Source organism: Schistocerca americana, chromosome 9, assembly GCF_021461395.2.
Source record: "Schistocerca americana isolate TAMUIC-IGC-003095 chromosome 9, iqSchAmer2.1, whole genome shotgun sequence".
Classification (NCBI taxonomy): domain Eukaryota; kingdom Metazoa; phylum Arthropoda; class Insecta; order Orthoptera; family Acrididae; genus Schistocerca; species Schistocerca americana.
In genome coordinates, this window is record NC_060127.1 from 100,535,202 (window position 1) to 100,553,933 (window position 18,732).

The 18,732-nt window shown below is 43.1% G+C and overlaps 1 protein-coding gene across 1 annotated transcript in view; it reads left to right on the forward strand.

Moving 5' to 3' along the window:
• LOC124551202 (E3 ubiquitin-protein ligase UHRF1-like) overlaps positions 1 to 18,732 on the forward strand; it is a 149,548-nt gene that overhangs the window by 82,761 nt on the left and 48,055 nt on the right. The window contains exons 6-7 of the mRNA XM_047126193.1: positions 8,703 to 8,889; positions 17,171 to 17,636. Coding sequence (XP_046982149.1) covers positions 8,703 to 8,889; positions 17,171 to 17,636 — 653 coding nt within the window. The remainder of the gene's footprint in view (positions 1 to 8,702; positions 8,890 to 17,170; positions 17,637 to 18,732) is intronic.

Genomic DNA, 18,732 nt, shown 5'->3' on the forward strand with positions numbered 1-18,732 from the left:
TAAGTGATCATAACTTTGCACTAGCGACTGCTAGAAGACGAGAATAAAGATTATGCTGCTTACCAGAAGTTCTATAAGCAAAACAGTGTAGTGCTCTCTGAAGCCTCATCAAAACAGACAAATGGCAGTGTGGACTTAGCCGTGATCACTGACATCGTTACTGCTATTGAGACAAGAGTTGCAGGAGGGCAGCATGCTGTTCTTGCTGTTGTGGCTACTGTTCTGGTGCTACTGCCGTTGTGGTGACAGTTGTTGCATTTAGTTGCTGCCATTGCTGGTGTTGCAGTGACAGTTCCAGAAACATAGGATTCATTGCACTGACACGGAGTGTGAATGGTTCACTGAAAGCCCAGTATGGTAAGACCTTATTGCCACTTTTCTGTCTGCTTCCGATACTAACATGTAATCTGTAAACAAAGCCAAATTCATCATAAGCTAGAAGCGAGGAAATCAGTGTCCAAAACAGAGTTCTCGTTGTGAATGGCAGCTAGGTCTGCTGGTAAAACTCGTGCATTGTTGGCTATCACAGTGAAATAGCAGCTGCTTGCCTATGCTTCTTGCAGCGATCATCGTCAATCGCAAGATGAAGCACCTCTTAAGCTGCGATTGTCGATCGCAAGATGCAGCACCTCTTAAGCTGCGATCGATAGCTGCCATTGACGTGAATACTAAAGTTTTTCAAAATCGATTTAGACATATGTTAGTTTTGTTCCATTGACAAGTCCTTTCGCATTCTGAGCTGACGCTCCATCTCTGATAACAGGATGGTAACCCCTAAGCTTTCTTCTGTTTAAGACTGAATAACCACTGCTTTGTGTGATCCTTGTCACAGCTACAGCGTTCCGTATCAGTTCAGCGGAGTAATGTGTAATCTTGTGTCTACCTAGCCAGCGAATGATGATTGTGACCGTTAAACCACGTAATAATTTAGTGGTTAAAAATTGGTAGCCATTTTCAGGTTTTTGTTACCTTTTTCACATGTGATGCATATTCAGATGAACACCGTGCGCCTTCAAGTTGGAATGGCGATTGCAGTATTACCATGAGTTGCTCTACCTGTGAGGGCTTTGTGCTTTCTCCTTGAGTCATAGTTCCATACTTGGAGTAGCACAGTGTTCCACCAAGTAAAAACACATGCAATAACAATGCGATGTGGCATTGGGGTACAACAGAAGAAGTCATTTGTAATGTAAAAAGTGTTTTTTGTTTTTCTAATGTCAGATCTTGAGTCATATACTTGTGTAATGTTCCCTTTCTTATAAAATACTGTATGGAAGAAGTCAGTGCATATTCAGAAGATAGTATAAAAAGTTGTTACAGAATATAAAGTTAAATGCTTTTTAAATTTTATCAGTTTGATCATAAGCAAAACTGCAAAGGTGATGAAGTTCACGAAATCTCCACTAGCGCTGTTGAAAGAGAATTTGATTTTCTAGGTGCAGATGTTCAGAATGAAGAGGAGACAATAAACTTGAATCTGAACACAATTATATTTAAAAGGGAAACATTGCACAGCCTATTTTCAGTGCCTTTTTACAGTAACGTGCAGTTGAATGAACTTCTGGTGTTTCTGCACGAGTAAGGAGGTCAAATTTCAAGTTTTAACATACAATCACTAGAAATTGCTATTCAGATAACATTAATGTTGTTTAACATTTGCTGTTAAACAGCAGTAGCTCCAAAATAGGCAGAGTCATTTGTTTGCAGTGAGTGTGTAAAGGAACAGGGTTATGAAAAAAAGGAAATGTCCATTGAAGGTTTTGATTGGATGACTTTTGTATGGTTTTTGTAAAGACCTAATTTAACAATAACATGGTGAACATTTTGTTCAACTTTTGGTAATCGGTTGTCTGTAGAAAGGTGATCTCCAATCGGTTTGTAGAATCTCCTCAGGACCGTTGAGGCGTGGCACCTTATATTGCCCCTTTCTAGAGCCTGTGTACCAGGAGAATGACTCATGCAAGCACAGTGACAGATGGTCTGAAGCGGATTCAGTCAAGTGCGTAGCTCAAAATGGTTCAAATGACTCTGAGCACTATGGAGCTTAACTTCTGAGGTCATCAGTACCCTAGAACTTAGAACAACTTAAACCTAACAAACCTAAGGACAGCACACACATCCATGCCCGAGGCAGGATTCGAACCTGCGACTGTAGTGGTCGGACGGGTCCTGACTCTAGTGCCTAGAACAGCTCGGCCACACCAGTCGGAAGTACATAGCTCTAATTTTTATCTGCTAGAGGACAGTAGTGCACACACACATTCAAGAGACAGGTAAAGAGAATGTGATTCTTCAGTTTCTCCCAGCGTATTTCTTGCCTGAACCTTCCACGGGTGTACTGCTGGTCCATAGTGTCCAACAGGCACAATATTTCGGTGATAAGACATGTCGCCATCGTCAGGTGTGCTGACAAACTGAGCTCCTGAAGGCAGGCGGCCGTATTAAATCCCCTCCCCTCACGAGGCTTTCTCTCCACGGCCCGCGACCACGCATCAGAGGTCGCTGAAATGCGGGCGTCAGCATCTGTGGTGGCGTCGGTGTAATTGCCTCGTCCGTTCTAGGCGCCCATTCGTTTCCTTTGCTGAGCGTCTTTTTAATTAGACTCAGTGCTGGTTCCCATGCCCTGCTGAGGTTGTAGCTGTAATCTTGGTTGATGAGTCCGTCCCTGGTACAAATTTCAGTAGCTTCTCTAACGATGCTCTCCCAGTATTTAGATGTCTATGCCAAGACCCTGGTATGTTGGTAGTCCATTTCGTGATTTTTGGACAAACAGAGCTCTGCGACTGCAGACTTGTTGGGGTACCCAAGTCGAGTGTGCCTCTGATGTTCTCCGCAATGATCTTCGATGGTGCGCACTCTCTGTCCGGTATAAGTCTTCCCACATTGACACGGTGGTATATGCTGGCCTTCCGCAAACCGAGATCGTCTTTGACACTTCCCAATAATGCTCGTGTTTTGTTTGGTGAGCAAAAGTCAGTTTCTACTCATGGTTTCCTCAATATTCATCCTATTTTCGCTGATAGTGTGCCAGTATATGGTATATAGGCAGTGGCTATCTCTTTCTCTGTGGCTCCTTCCGTCTCCACATGCTGTACTGTAGAGGGGGGTGGAAAGTGCATCTGATCTTCCATTTTGAGTACCCGTTTTTCCGGAATACAGTTTTGAGGTGTTCCAGCTCTTGGGGCAGACTCTATGCATCATAGATGGTGCGCGCCCTGTGCCCCAGTGTTTTTAGCACCCCATTCCTCTGCACCGGATGGTAGCAGCTATCCGCTTGCAAATACAGGTCGGTGTGTGTTTTCTTCCTGTATACCCCGTGGCCCAGGGTGCCATCTGCTCTTTTGACCTTGACGTCCAGGAATGGTAATCTTCTCTCTGCTTCGGTCTCCATAATGATTTTGATATTCGGATGTATGGAGTTCAGGTGTGTAAGGAAGTATAGGAGCTTGCCCCTTCCATGGGGCCAGATCACGAAAGTGTCATCCACATAATGTAGAAAACAAGTTGGTATCCATTTGGATGAAGCCAAGCTCCTAGTCTTCCTTACACACCTTAAATCCATACATCCGAACATCACATTCACTATGGAGACTGAAGCAGAAGGAAGATTACCATTCCTGGACGTCATGGTCGAAAGAAGAGCAGGTGGCACCCTGGGCCATGGGGTACACAGGAAGAAAATGCACACCGACCTTTATTTGCATGTGGATAGCTGCCACCACCCTGCGCAGAGGAATGGGTTGCTAAAAACACTGGTGCACAGGGTGCGCACCACCTCTGACACAGAGAGTCTGCCCCAAGTGCTGGAACACCTCAAAACTGTATTCCGGAAAAATGGCACTTGGAATGGCAGATAATATGTGCTCTCCGCCCAACCTGTACAGTACAGCGTGTGGAGACGGAAGAAGCCACGGAGAAAGAGAGGGCCACTGCCTATATACCATATACTGGGATACTATCAGGGAAAATAGGATGAATATTGAGGAAACCCTGAGTAGAAACTGTCTTTTGCCCACCAAATAAAACACAAGCATTATTGGGAAGTGTCAAAGATGATACCGGTTTGCGGAAGGCCGGCGTATACCAGATTCCGTGTCAATTGGACAGAGAGTGCGCACCAGCTAAGATCGTTGCAGAGAACATCAGAGGCACACTCGACTTGGGTACCCCAACAAGTAGGCGGTCGCAGAGCTCTGTTTGTCTGAATATCACAAAATGGACTACCAACATACCAGGGTCTTGGCGCAGACATCTTAACTACTGGGACAGCATCAAACCGAAATTTGTACCAGGGACGGACTCATCAACCGAGATTACAGCTACAACCTCAGCAGGGCATGGGAACCAGCATTGAGTCTAATTAAAAAGACGCTCAGCAAAGGAAATGAATGGGTGACTAGGGCGGACGAGACAATTACACCGACGCCACCACAGATGCTGACACCAGCGTCTCAGTGACCACTGACATGCGGGCGCAGACTGTGGAGAGAATGCCTCGCAAGGGGAGGGGATTTAATACGGCCGCTCGCCCTCAGGAGATCAGTTCGTTAGTGCACCTGACAATGGCAACATGTCTGATCACCGAAGTATTGTGCCTGTTGGACACTATGAACTGGCATTACACTCGTGGAATGTTTGAGCAGGTAAAGAGAATGTTTTTGTGAATTGTTCTCTTTATTTCTGGAAGTTTTTTTGTTTATTTGTATTTGTACAGTTTTGTATATGCTTTTAGTAGTGTGAATGATGCATGAATGTGGTCTAAAGCAAATATGTAGATCATTGTTCTTCTAATGAACGCTGTAGTGTGAGAAAGTTTTAAGACAGTGTGAATGCAGATGACAGGGAATTTTGTATCATAATATGTTAAGTAAGTTTATGGTAAAAGGAAAGCTCATTCAAGCGTAAATGAAAATAGTTAATAATGTAAAGTATAAACAAAATATCAGAATGTTAAATATTTATTTCAGGAAAAAGTACAGTTCGAAAGCATGTTATTTGTTGATGGGTTAGTCACGAAAAATGCGGACTAATGCAGGAGAATAATGTTTTTCTATTGGCTTTAAAGAAAACTGACTAATCAGAATGGAGTATTCTTCGCCCGTCTTTTCTCTTGGAGGTATAGAATGCTTACAACAGTCTAAAGAGTTAGAGCCAAGCCTTTCAGTGGTACATCCGTGTGTAGTATGAGCTCTGAAAGAAGTTATAATTGCCAGTTTTCATTGTGCTGCATGTTTCAAAAGTGTTCTAAAGTGGGGACATATTTATTTGTTGATGAGAAAAGACAGTAATTCCAAGTGACGTATTGAGCAGATCAGTGACTAAAAACTGGAGTGCATTGGACACTGATGAACTTAATAGAATGGTGTGCATTTTCATGTTAGAACAATTTGTGCTTAGTAGCTGTTCAGATTTTGGGAAATACACTACCATAAACTTGCTAATATCAATGAAAGGGTTGGTACATGACTGTGTTAAGATTAGCACGGGCGTAGCAGTGAACGTGTACATTATCAAGGTTCAGAATATAGTGAAGTTTTGCCAGTATTTCCACCTTTCATTCAAAATTAAGACCTTTTCCCCATTCTTGGGAATGTTATGTTGTACCCAGCATAGTGCGAGTTGCAGTACGATAGGTTTCTGCTCGGCTTTCCTACTGGCAATCTGCTCCAATGAGTTCAAGGTAGGTGCAGGTGATGGACGAAAGAAACCGTGCCGCCACACTGTGCTTCCATCAGCAGTGAAATTCGTGAATGTTTATGTAAAAATTTTGTTCCAAAAACCAGCAATGCTGAGCCCGATTTAATGACACAGGCCACAGCCAGAGCCCAGTGCCATATACAGAACACGTAGCAGAGGTAGCCATCGCGGCATTTCGACATACTGTCCACTTCCTGAATTGCAGCCCAAATCTGCAGACAGCGACTGACCTTCAGAAAGTGTCAACGGCACTGAAATTATGTGGCAGTGGTTGCCTTCCGCATTGCTGAGCTTATTTTTGGCGGCATATATATCCTAGGACTAACAGCGTGGGTCATGCACGACACCCTCCACATGTCAGCCTCTGCTGCAGAGTGGACGATGTCCTCCTGATGCAGCTACCCGTGCTGCACCTGTGTTGCAAAATGATGTCCACTGCCTTATGGCCATGTCATTGGGCCACTTCATCCTGCTGCTGCCCCGTGATCTGAGGCACAAAGAGAGATCCTGCCAGCTTCACACTGTGTATGTCAGTCGTTGTCTGATGCAGTACCGCAACTTCCGGTTGCAGGTTAGTTCCTCGTGGCAAATATGTGCATTCGCCCTGCAAGTATCTTGCCTTGTGGCTGTTTGCGGGAACTGCGAGTGTGACTGCCACTCCTGCCATACCGATGGGGGGGACATCCCAGGCTGCACCCGAAATGAGGATGCGCACATATAATTTTTAGAGTTTAACAGAATAATAAAAAATTATGTTTGCTGATTGTTTTGCTGCAACCACCTATTACGCACTCTGGTCTCTCTCACCAGCATACAAACCCAGCCTCCTAAAAAACACAAAGATGGCTCCTACTATCCACTAGCAGTTTTCACACCCCATCCTGCTACATTTCTCTGTCAGTGCTGAACAATCGCCACACACACATGTCTGCTGTGCCGATTACTTGCTCTGCCGTCCCCGAATGTGGCCAAAACGAGGTCGTCAATGTGAAATACAAGCACTGTTGCATATTTTCAATTCCGTAGAAACTTGCTGAAGATTAGTCACTGCCCATAGAACTGGGTCGTAATCCAGAAAGTGGCCATTATGTCAAAGTGCTGTGTTGGTTAGCTGCTACTCATGCCCCGGATAATGGCATTGGGACCTGGCTGTTGCTTCTGCCATTACAATAACATGATTGCTGAAGCTTGGCATGTGACTTACTGTGAGACATAGTTGTTTTTAGGCATGTTGAAGACTGCAGTATATTAGAGTTAGCTTGAACATTTACACTGATGAACTAAAACATTATGACCACTGCCCACTGTGAGATTGAATGCCTCCTGGTGGTGTGATGCAGTAAGGAAGGAATGTCAGTGGAAAAGAGATGAATCGACAGTCATTATAGTGAAAATATGGGCCGCAAATGCGTAAGTCCACTGATACGTGCAGTTTTGACAAAGGGTGCATTTTTGTGGCTCTGCTGCCGCTGGAAACGAGAATCTCTAAAATGGCAAAGCGGTCGCCTGTAGGCGTACTCCTGTCATGAGCACCTAAGGAAAGTGATTGAAGGATGGTGAAGCATAGTTATCAGAGGATCCCCCACTCTGTAATCCAGGATAGGCAGCAATCTGTGGTGGATCTGATGACACAAACAAGTGTTTCGGAGCACACTGTTCAAATGCCATCGTTGAACATGGAGATCCACATGACATAACCCCTATGTGTTCCTGGGCACAGCATAATTGAGTTTCCACCAGGCTGATGGTTGGGTCCTTACACAGCATCCAGGCGAAGGGTGTACAAAACGTGTGTCCATGTAAAAGATGCAGGTAGGAAAGAGAAGAATCATGCTATGGGTTGTACTGAGTTGGGCTTCCATGGGATCTGTGGTGGAATCATGACAGCAGCGAACTATGTGAACATTATTGTGGACCACCTGCATCGCTTCATGCTTGAAGTCTGTCTCTGTGGCACTGACATTTCCCAGCAGGATAACTGTCTATGTTGCAAGGTTATATTGATGCCTTGGCCAGCAAATGTGCTTTATCTATACCCATTGGGATACATATAGCGTGCCAGTAGCATGCCTGTAAACCAGTTGCTTGATTTGTGCGTAGACATCTGGAGCTGCAATGTCTGGAATCCTGTCAAGGACACGTAGAATCCATGCCAAGCAGAATCTCTGTTGCACAGTGTTTTAAAAAAGTGGAGCAACACACTTTTAAACAGGTGGTCATAATGTTTTGGACTGTCCTTGCAACTGCATGGTAGATCTGTTCATGATGGGCCTTACAATATTTGACTGAAACTCAAAACTGGGCTTGTGTTAATTTGTGTCAGGAAATAATCAGAATGCTGGCTGGGGGGCACGGGGGAGGGGGGGGGGGGGGGACCTTAGATATATTTGTACAAGCTGGTAACTATGCCGTAGTTGATTGTGTAGGTGTTCTGAGCTGAATCGTAACCGTTGGAAGGAGTTCACTTGTGTGTCATTCCCAAAAAAGATGATTACCTGTTTCTTTGGTTACTGTGGACATACCATGACCAGTACTTTAGAGGATCAAATAGCAGTTCATGGCAAATGATAGATGGCTTGTTTGCGACAAGACATCGACAAAATGAGGAAAAATGGCTAAAGTTCACTTATGCTGTCAGCAGCTCTCACTTTGCATGACGATGTTGGCAATTCATTGACGTCGATCATAGCCAATTGCGTGGTGGTATATGATACCCAATGAGAATCACTGACCCTAATGATTTCATTCAGCAGAAGATACGAATTGATGTCATTTGTTTTCGATTTGATGTTGTTGTTATGAATTTTAAGCTTGGGTACTGAGTGTTGTATATGCTACAGCACAGTCTGACAGCATATAACTCAGATTTTGCTGTCCTCTCACAGTGCATCTGAGCTATTTTATCATCACTGGCAGCAGGCTATAGTTCTTCAGACTACAGTTTACGAGTTTCTGTACCCTGTGCGATGTCTTTTGTGCATATTAACTGCACAGTTTGCTTTTAGGTCCGGTTCGTGCCATCTGTGACAATTGCAATGACAACCCAGCTGCACAGTGTAGAGCTTGTAGCTGTCGAGTGTGTGGCCTGAAGAGCGAACCGTCCAAGCAAATCATGTGTGACGAATGTGACTCGCCGTACCACCTGTGGTGTCTTACGCCTCCACTGGCAGAAGTTCCGGATGTGGATCAGTGGTGAGCAAATATAGTTCTTCTTATATTAATGTTATCAAATGAAAAAGTCAGTCATCCAAGCAGTTTTACCAGTTGAGACATTTATCCCACTAGTGGAAAAGATGTTCAATCCCTTACCTGTAAAACTCTTTAGGTCTCCAGTTAAACCTCAGTTACATTAGGGCAAATGGAAAATTTAATTGCCTAATGTAGATATTGCATCAATACAAATGCAATGAAATTGATTTCGATATCTTGTTACATTTGTTTAAATATCATAATCATCATCATCATCATCACCACCATCATAATATTTGGAACAGCCTTGCTTATATAGCTGTTTGTAGTATTTCAAACAATGGAAACTCCAGGAGGGAATGTAACAATATTATGAAAAGGAAAGTTGCTACTCACCATGCAGCGGAGATGCTGATTTGCAGATAGGCACAACGAAAAAGACTCTCACAATGTAAGCTTTCAGCCAACAATGCCTTTGTAAAAAAATAGACAACAGACATATACACACAAATGTAACTCACACACGACTCCAGCCTCTGGCAGCGGAAGCAACGCTGCGAGCAACAGTAGCAGTGCATGATGGGAGTGGCAACCGAGCTGGGATAAGGAGGCTGAGGCAAGGGGGGGTGGGGGGGGGGCGGATAGCAGGGTAGGGGTGGGGGACAGTGAAGTGCTGCTGGGAGCACGCAAGGACGAGGTGGAGAGAGGGTAGGGCAGCTAGGTGCAGATGGAGAGCAGGGAAAAGGTGTGTGTGTGGGGGGGGGGGGGGGGGGGGGCTTACGGAAAAAGGAGAGAAAATGACTGGGTGTGTTGGTGGAATGACGGCTGTGTAGTGCTGGAATGGGAAGAGGGTGGGGGTCAGATGAGTGAGAAAAATGAGTAACGAAGGTTAGGCTAGAAGGATTACGGGAACATAGGATATATTGCAGGGATAGTTCCCACCATTGCAATTCAGAAAGGCTGTACGCTCTAGAGATGGACAGTTATCACCCAGTAAATCTCACCAATGTTCTTTGTAAGTTGCTTGAATGCATACTGAGCCGGCAGCTGTGTTGGCTCCTTGAGTCTTGGGGTCCTCTGATTCCATCCCAGGGTGGTTTTTGTCAAGACCATTCCACTACTGGTAATGTGGCTTACCTGGTGTCTGCCATCTAAACGGCTTTTGCCCGACATCTTTTTTGACCTGCAACAGGATTATAACACCATATGGCGACGCCACATCCTTGCTACCTTACATGAGGTGGGTCTCCAGGGTCCGCTCCCGATTTTCATCAAGAACTTCCTGCTGTTGCACAGGTTCGAGTCGGTGCTTCGCATAGTACACCCCCCCCCCCCCTCCCCCACCACCCCCTCCAGTGTGCTGTCCTGAGTGTACCTCTCTTCCTAGTAGCCATTGATGGTCTAGCAGCAGATGTAGGGCCCTCAGTATCACCCTCCTTATATTCTGACGAGTTTTGCCTCTATTATTCCTCCTCTGGTGCAGGTGTGTTGCTGAATGTTGACTGCAAGGTGCCATATGAAAAGCACAGTCATGGGCCCTCATTGATGTCTTTCAGTTTTCCACTGCCAAGACGAGTCATGCACTTTTGTCGATATCGTACTATTCACCCACAACCAGAACTTTACTTCAGTGACCAGCTACTTTATGTGGTGGAGACTTGTCACTTTTTAGGGCTGGTCTTCGATTCTCGGTTGACGTGGGTTCCACATCTTTGCCAGGTTAAGCAAAAGTGCTGGCTACGCCTAAATACGCTTCGCTGTTTGAGTAACACCAGCTGGGATGCAGATCACACTACCCTTCTGCAGCTTTACAAAGTCCTGATACAATTCTGCCTTGATTATGGGAGTCTGGCATTTGGTCTGGAATTGCACTGCAGGTACTGGATCCGATACTTAGTGTGGGATTCGACTTGTGACAGTAGCCTTTCGAACTAGTCGTGTAAACAAGTTATTCGTGGAGGTTGTGGTCCCTCTGTTGCAGATCAGTCACCAACAACAGCTTGTCAATTATGCTACCCAAGTTTGTAGCTCCCCTAAGCATCCAAACTTTTATGTCCTCTTTCCAAACACTGTAATCCATCTCTTGCAATGGCAGCTCCTATCAAGGATTATGATCGCAATCTGCATCCAGTCTATCCTCTCTGAACTTCAGTTGTTTCCTCTTCCACCTCTCCTCTCAACCTGTTCTGAGACACCTCCTTGGTGCATCCATCGGCCACAGCTTTGTCTTGACCTGTCATGAAGTCTGAAAGACAGCTCATCCCGAGGCCCTCTGCCACCAATTTTTCTCCATTCTTGGTGCATCTTAGGGTTCAGAAGTCGTCTAAACTGATAGCTTGATGGTTGCAGGTCGTGTAGACTTTGCTTATACTCATGCAGGACATATTGAACTGCTCTCCTTGCCAGATGGCTGCAGTGTTTTCACTGCAGAGTTTGTAGCCACCCTCGAGCTCTTGAGCATATCCATTACTGCACTTGTGGGTTGTTTCTCACCTGCAGTGACTCCTTGAGCAGGTTGCAACCTCTCGGCTAGTGCTACCCTTGCCATCCCTTGTTCATTGCTATACACGATTCCTGTATGCCCTTGAACAGAGTGGATGCTCCGTGATCTTTGTCTGGACCATGGGCCACGTTGCAAACCCGGGGAATGAACTCACTGATTGCCTGGCCAGACGTGCTACTTGTAAACTGACTTGAGATTGGCATTCCAGAAACAGGACTGCAATTGGTATGACACTATCAAGTTTTAGGTGCCTGGAATATGGAGTGGTTCACTCTGACTTCACCAAACAAACTACGGGTGGTAAAGGAGACTATTAACCTGTGGAGGTCCTTCATGCCGGCCTCTCGCAATGACTCTGTCATCCTTTGGTGTTTTGGCATTGGCTGTACTTGGCTGACTCATGGTCATCTCCCCCATAGTGTTGTCGTTGTGACACCCATTTGGTAGTGGTCCACATTTTACTGGACTGTCCCAACCAAGCCACCCTGTGGCAGACTCTTAATCTCCCTGACTCGCTACCCTTGGTGTTAGGAGACGATGCCTCAGTGGCTGAAGCAATTTGATGTTTCATTTGTGAAACGAGGTTTTACCAGTCTCTTTAAGGGAGGACTGTTTAACCTTATTGGCCCGTTGAGGGGTTGGCAGCACACACTGTTGCCTCCTGTGCCCAAATTGGGCTGCAGTTGGCTGGGCATGGTGGTCGAGCCAGGTCCTCACCCTACCTGCTCTTTTATTCTTCTTCTCCCCCCCCCCCCTCCCACCCCCCCCCCCACCCCCGCCCCACCCCCCCCACCCCCCACTTGCAACTCCCCTCTCATGTGGGCAGTTTGACTTCTTGACTAGTTTCGGCAAATTAATTTGGCATCCTCAGATCATCATACATTTAAGCTTACATCAAAAAGCAGTCAATCAAACTCTGGAGAATAGTGTCCTACAAAAATGGACATAGAGTAATAACTTAGTGATTACCAAGGTTGGATCACAATTAACAGCAGATTAATAACAATAATCGTACAGTAATAAACAAATTAGAAACGTATGTTCATTAAAATTTTTACACAGTGGTGTCAAGCAGTTAAAAAGTAACGTAAAAAATGCGAAGATGTGGCGACAAAAAAAATTTTGCTTCATAATTAAAATATTGAAAAACCACAATGCATATGATGATTAGCACCAGCAGGCTGGTAGTTTGACTATAAAAGGTTTCACTTATATAAGAAGCAAGAAGTGCTACTGAGCCTAAAAACTTATGAAGATAAGCATAATGAGGGGACTCACATCTATTACATAAGTCAAATGAAACTGAACCTCAATCTTAAAAAAATGAAACACCATTAAGACCTTACATGACATTCTAAGGAACTGTATAAATTTTTACATGAAAATGATATAGATTGTAAAAAGGGCTGAAGAATGGGTTCAATGGTCAGGTTAATTTAATAATCAGCTGTTGATGGTGCTGAGGGCTGCTGGAGAAGTGATGCTGTGTTGAACTTTCCAGTATCGTGACATAGAGGCCGGCCGCTGGATGTGAGTTTTCAGCAAGGCAAGTAAGTGGGCACATCCCAGCTGAGACATCCGACTCGATGGCGAGTGTGAGGTCTTAGTGTGTATGTACAAGTTATCTTTCTGTGTAGGGCCTCTGCCTATAACTCTTGTAAGTGCTAGCTGTGGCACAGCACATCTATGTTAATAACTTAAAACATTAACCAGATAACAGCGTAACGTAGAAAAATGTAGTAGGCACACAGACTGCTATACAAATTGGTGGCCCGCAACTCTGGCTAGCCATCACAGTTAAAACATATAAAAAATAAATTACATTAAAAAGCACTATGACATCTTGACTAGATAACAAAGTTGAGGAAAAATGTGAGTAAACAACAGATGCAAATGGTCATTCTTAACCTGCAATAAAAGGTACTAAGCAAATAAGGAAGTCACAAGTCATTTGAATCAACACAAATGATTATTTTTACTGTGTGATGTAAACCATTGGTTAAGCAAATAGGCAGGTTAAAAATCATTTGAAAAGAGAGGAAATACAATCAAGAAACAACCTGTTTGTAAGTGAGAGCTGGTCATTCGTCAGATCTTTGGAGCTGAGACGGGAATGATTATAAATTTCTATCTCTTCTAAAGATTCATTTTGCAAATTGATTTGCTGAAACTAGTCAAGAAGTTAATTTAATAAAAAATTGTACAGCTGATGACTGATTATTTCTATTTATACAATATGCTTCACAGCTGCCGATTGACAGCCGTGAACAAAATTTTCAGAGTGGCAGACAGGGACTGTCGAGCAGTGATGAGGATGGTTCTAAAAGATCACATGAAGTCAATGTAGGGAATAACTTGTGAGCTCCAAAAGTGCTACCACAGACCAGCTAGCACAGTAACTGTGCATACACTGTTTAAAAAGTATGGGATACAGTGTTTGAGAAGCTCCTCATAAGCCGCACATTTGTGTAGCGAGTGCTAAGCGATGCCGGAAGTGGTCAAAACAATTATGCCGATAGTGGATGACAGGAAATGAACGATTTAGAGTGATGACTCACACTATCCCCTGTGCCAACCCGATGGAAGAATTTGGGTTTGGTGAGTGCCTGGAGAACATTAATGGCCATCATGTGTAGTGTCTACAGTGAAGTATGCAGGTGATGGTACTATGGTATGGGAGTGGTTTTCGTGGTTAGTGTGGTCCTCTTGTTGTGCTCAAGAAAATGCTAAATGTGTAAGCATTATACAGCACTGTGTACTGCCTATAGTTGAGCAACAGTTTAGATTCAGTAATTAATTGTATCAGCATGTGACAGTACACTGTACAATAGAACCTCGATTATCTGACCTTCAGTTAACTGACACATCAATATCCAACCACGTGTCTGACTGTCCGTCTCCACGCTGCATTGAAAAGCGTACCAGTGTCATTGGCCGATTTTACTCCTGTCACAAAAGGTCCAAAGCTATGAGTCACTTTCCTTCAAAAGAATAAGTATGTCAGCACTTCCTGTTTATAACAAAGGTTAAAAAATTCCTTTGATGAATGGTCTGTTTGTTTAAAGAATTGTTTTGTGGTGCATTTCTTCCCATTGTTAAAAAAATACTTGATCAAATAAATCTAAGACTCTGTGCTATTGCATTGTTAGACAGTACCTCAAGCTACCGCTCTGAATCGGAACTTCAACAAGGTGACGTAAAAACTATGTTTTTAGATATCCCCCTCCCATCCTGCCCTGCCCCACCCCACTCCATGTGACTTCAGTAATCCAACCAATGGGCAAGGGTGTTACTGGCTTATTAAAGTGATATTACAGGAGGAAATATATCAGTGCTTTGTTAGAGAAAATGAAGAGTGTTGTGATTTTTGTGAGACAATGAAGAGCCTCAACGTAAAAGATGCAATTTACACAGTTGCTCAAGCTTAGGAATAAGTTGAAAAAAAAAAAAAAAAAAAACCACTCTACAAAACCCACAGAGAGAAAAAAACGCTCTACAAAACCCACGCAAAAAGTTTTGTCCTAGCCTAAACCAAGAGCACGAACTTCCAGAAAGTAATGAGCCAATGAAGATTTACTGACTGATTTGCAAACACTTTGGAGTAATATTGAGCCTGCTGATGCAAAGGAATGCTTAGGAGGAGGTAATGTTAGTGCTGTCACCAACGAAGAATTTGAAGGGTATCAGATCATCAATCTTTGTTTGCAGCAGTGTAGTGTTGACCAAGAGAGTGAAGTGATGAATGAAAAGGCACACGACAGAAAGATCAGCCACTCCGCAGCAAAGGCAGCATTCGAGACTGCCTCAAATATTTGGAAAACAGCCAGCCCACTACAGGTATGCACATATTGTGGGGAAAGAATACCGTGATGCAGCTGCAAAGTCGAGGTTTAATAAATAGAAGCAAAAACCATTTTACACTTTTTAAAACCGGTTTTCAGTGTCTAAAATTTTGTGTTTTCTTTTTCTCTTTATTAGAAATGTATCTTTTTTAACTTTAATATACCACATAACATTATAAATGATTTGTTTCATTCCACTGTGATTATCTAACCTTTTTAGCATTCCGACCACTGCCCGGTCCCAAAAGTGACAGTTTATCGAGGTTCTGCTGTAGTACAAATTAGCATCTATTAGGAAAATAACATTCCTGTCCGGAGTCCCAACTTGAAGCCAAGGAACACCTTTGGGAGTAGTCAGAACATCGACTTCATTCCAGGCCCGAACGTGCAGCATCACTATCTTCTCCGGTTTCGGTTCTTGAAGTAGGTTGGGCTGCCATTCCTCCACTGACATTCAGACACCTTGTTGAGAATATTCCCAGCAGAGATCAAGCTGCCATAAAGGCAAAGGATATATGCAAGGAGTAAAGATAACATCTTGCCATGTCGTTGAGGTGTTGTTGTTGTTGTTGTTGTTGTTTTTACGCATGTAAACAAGACAGAATATTGCCAGCTTTCAGACAAATCCTTCTTCAGAACTAATAGGATTTTTTAAAATAAATTATGAGTTGAACAACAGGCCGTCCTCAGTTGAAGAAAGGGAAAATGGCCATTAACTGCATCAAATTGATAGAACATGGGAAAGTACCCAATTTATAGAGACTGAGTCTGGCCTTTTGTTTTACCCTGTTAATATACTGTCTAATATATAAATTGAGTGCTTTACTGGTTTTACAGATTTGATGCAGATAATGTGTAAAGTTGATCTGGATAGAAATGATCATGACTGGATGCCTGTTCTGGAGTCAGTGTTGTTTTTTAATGCATGAGCCCATTGTTTCAGGGAAACTGGTTGTCTTAATAAAGTGACATGCAGCTATTGTGCCATATCACGATTTTTCAAAAATACTTAAAAGTGTAAAAATGATGCTCATAGAATACACAAACTCCCCTTTCCTCTCTCACACATACAAATTCTTTTATAAATTAATGTTAATAGAATTGTAGTATTAACTTCTTCATTTTATTTTCATTGTAAGTGTATACTTTCAAACTTGCAGTTTATTAGAAAAAAAGTGTTCATAGAAAATGTGTAAAAACACCGTTTTCATGCACTCGGTTGACAACATGAGCATGCTTATTACTTACTCCGTCTTGTAGCTCACGACCGTGTCAGCAAAATGTGAGATTTCTCAATTATATAGAGGCTTGAAGACTGTCATTCTTCTCTTTCAAACAGTGTGTGAATCTTTTTATTGTGCCTATCACTACTCAGCATCTCTGCTGTATGGAGAGTAGCAACTTTCCTTCTCTCGTATTGTTACATTCTTCCCTTTCACCATTTTGTGGATGGAACACAAGAGTGGAATGTTCTACGGTCGTGCATTCTATCCCCTGGCACTTTCAGTAAGGTGTGCACATGTAAATATGTAAGTGAGGATGCTGTCCTCTTCTCTCCTCATACAACATACCACATCCAACGAGACTGAACTGTGGCCTTGCAAAACGGATTACACAGCAAGCATATGGAGGCAGATAGTGAACTGCAATTAAGATACAGCTTGCCCTACTGCTTGAGTTACTGAAGTGTCGGTCATATAGTTATTTTGATTGATGTGTGGAATGCCATCAGCAGGTTAGAGACTCAAATCCAAACAAGGTGACTGCTTTGTCCTCTAGAGTGATAAATGTCTGAACTGATACATTGGTAACGATTGTTTTAAATCTTAAGTAACATTATCTGACTGACTGATTGTCATTTGATTGCACTGATGTCCTAACTGTTTCATGACATGTTCCATTTTATTTCTTATAATAGAATAAGATGATATTTGGATAGGTTTTGTCACAACTGCAACGCCATCGCAAATGAGATTCTCAAAGCTGGTGAAGAGCCGAAAGTCAGCAAGAAGAGGGGACGCAAGCCCTCAGTGACGAATATCTCTAGTGAAGTGACGAGCACTTCTCCTGAGGCGATCAGCACCTCTCCTAAGGTGAAGACGCGCACTTCTCCTAAAGTGAAGGGCACCTCTCCTAAGGTGAAGACGAGCACTTCTCCTAAAGTGAAGGGCACCTCTCCTAAGGTGAAGACGAGCACCTCTTCTAAGGCGATGAGTGTCTCTCATAAGGTGACAAGCCCATCTCCAAAGAAGTCGGATATCTTTCCTCAAGTTAAGAGAGTCCACACCATTAGGCGGAGCATGGCGAATGCCTCGAGGACAAAAATGTGTACAGTAGTGCCGTCTAGCCACTTTGGACCTATACCAGGGGTGGAAGTAGGAACAACGTGGAGATTCCGGATACAGGTTAGTACAGCATATGTTAAAGCTCTTTGTAGTAGTAATCTATTTTATTCTTTATTTTTGTTGTTGTTGTTGTTGTTGTTGTTGTTGTTGGTGTTGTCTTCAGTCTAACATTGGTCTGATATACACTAATCTTTTTTTGTGAAAGCCTCTTCATCTCTGCATAACTGCTAATGCCTACATCCATTTTAACCTACTTGCTGTACTTAAGCCATAGTCTCCCTCTACAATTTTTACTCCACACAATTCCCCCTGTTACCAAACTGGCAGTTCCTTGATGCCTCTGGATGTGTCCTTTCAACCGATTTCTTCTTTTAGCCAGGTTGTGCCATAAATTTCTATTTCCTCAGTTTCATTCAGTCTCTCCTAATTAGTTATAAAATCTGCTCATCTGTTTTCTGTGTTCTATTGTAGCATTAAATTTAAAAATCGTCAGTCCTCTTCGTGTCTGAACTGTGAATCATTCATGTTTCACTTTCGTACACGGCTACATTTCAGACAAACACATTTAAAAAACTTCTTTCTAGCACTGAAATTTGTGTTCAGTATTAGCAAATTCCTATTTTTCAGAAATACTTCTGATGCAGTTGCCAGTCTGCATTTTGATTACTCTTTACTGTGGCCATAATCAGATGCTTTGCTGCCAAAGTTGCAAAACTCATCTACTATTTCCGTGTCTCATTTCCTAATATATTAGGTTGGTGCACAAGGTGGTAGCATTTTTCTTTCGCATATTAGTATTCCAGTTGCTATGGGTTTATTTGTTGATTGTCATTTTTATTTGTATTCACTTTTGCTATTTGAGATAGTGAGTGGAGCTGTGGATACTATAAAATTGAGTGCCAAGTGGAGAAATCAAAACATTTCCAACTTATTCTTCTGTTGCAGTTCAGTAGAGGGGAGACAGGAGCAGAGGCAGCCAGAAACATATGCACTGTGTATAGAGATAATGCTATTGGGAAGAGCAAGGCAAGAAAATTGTTTTCTCATTTTAAGGAGAATTGTTTTGACATTAGCGATTCTCCACATTCGGCAAGACCTTTAGGAGGATCGTTTTGACATTAGTGAGTCTCCACATTCAGGGTTTGATGAAGGTTAT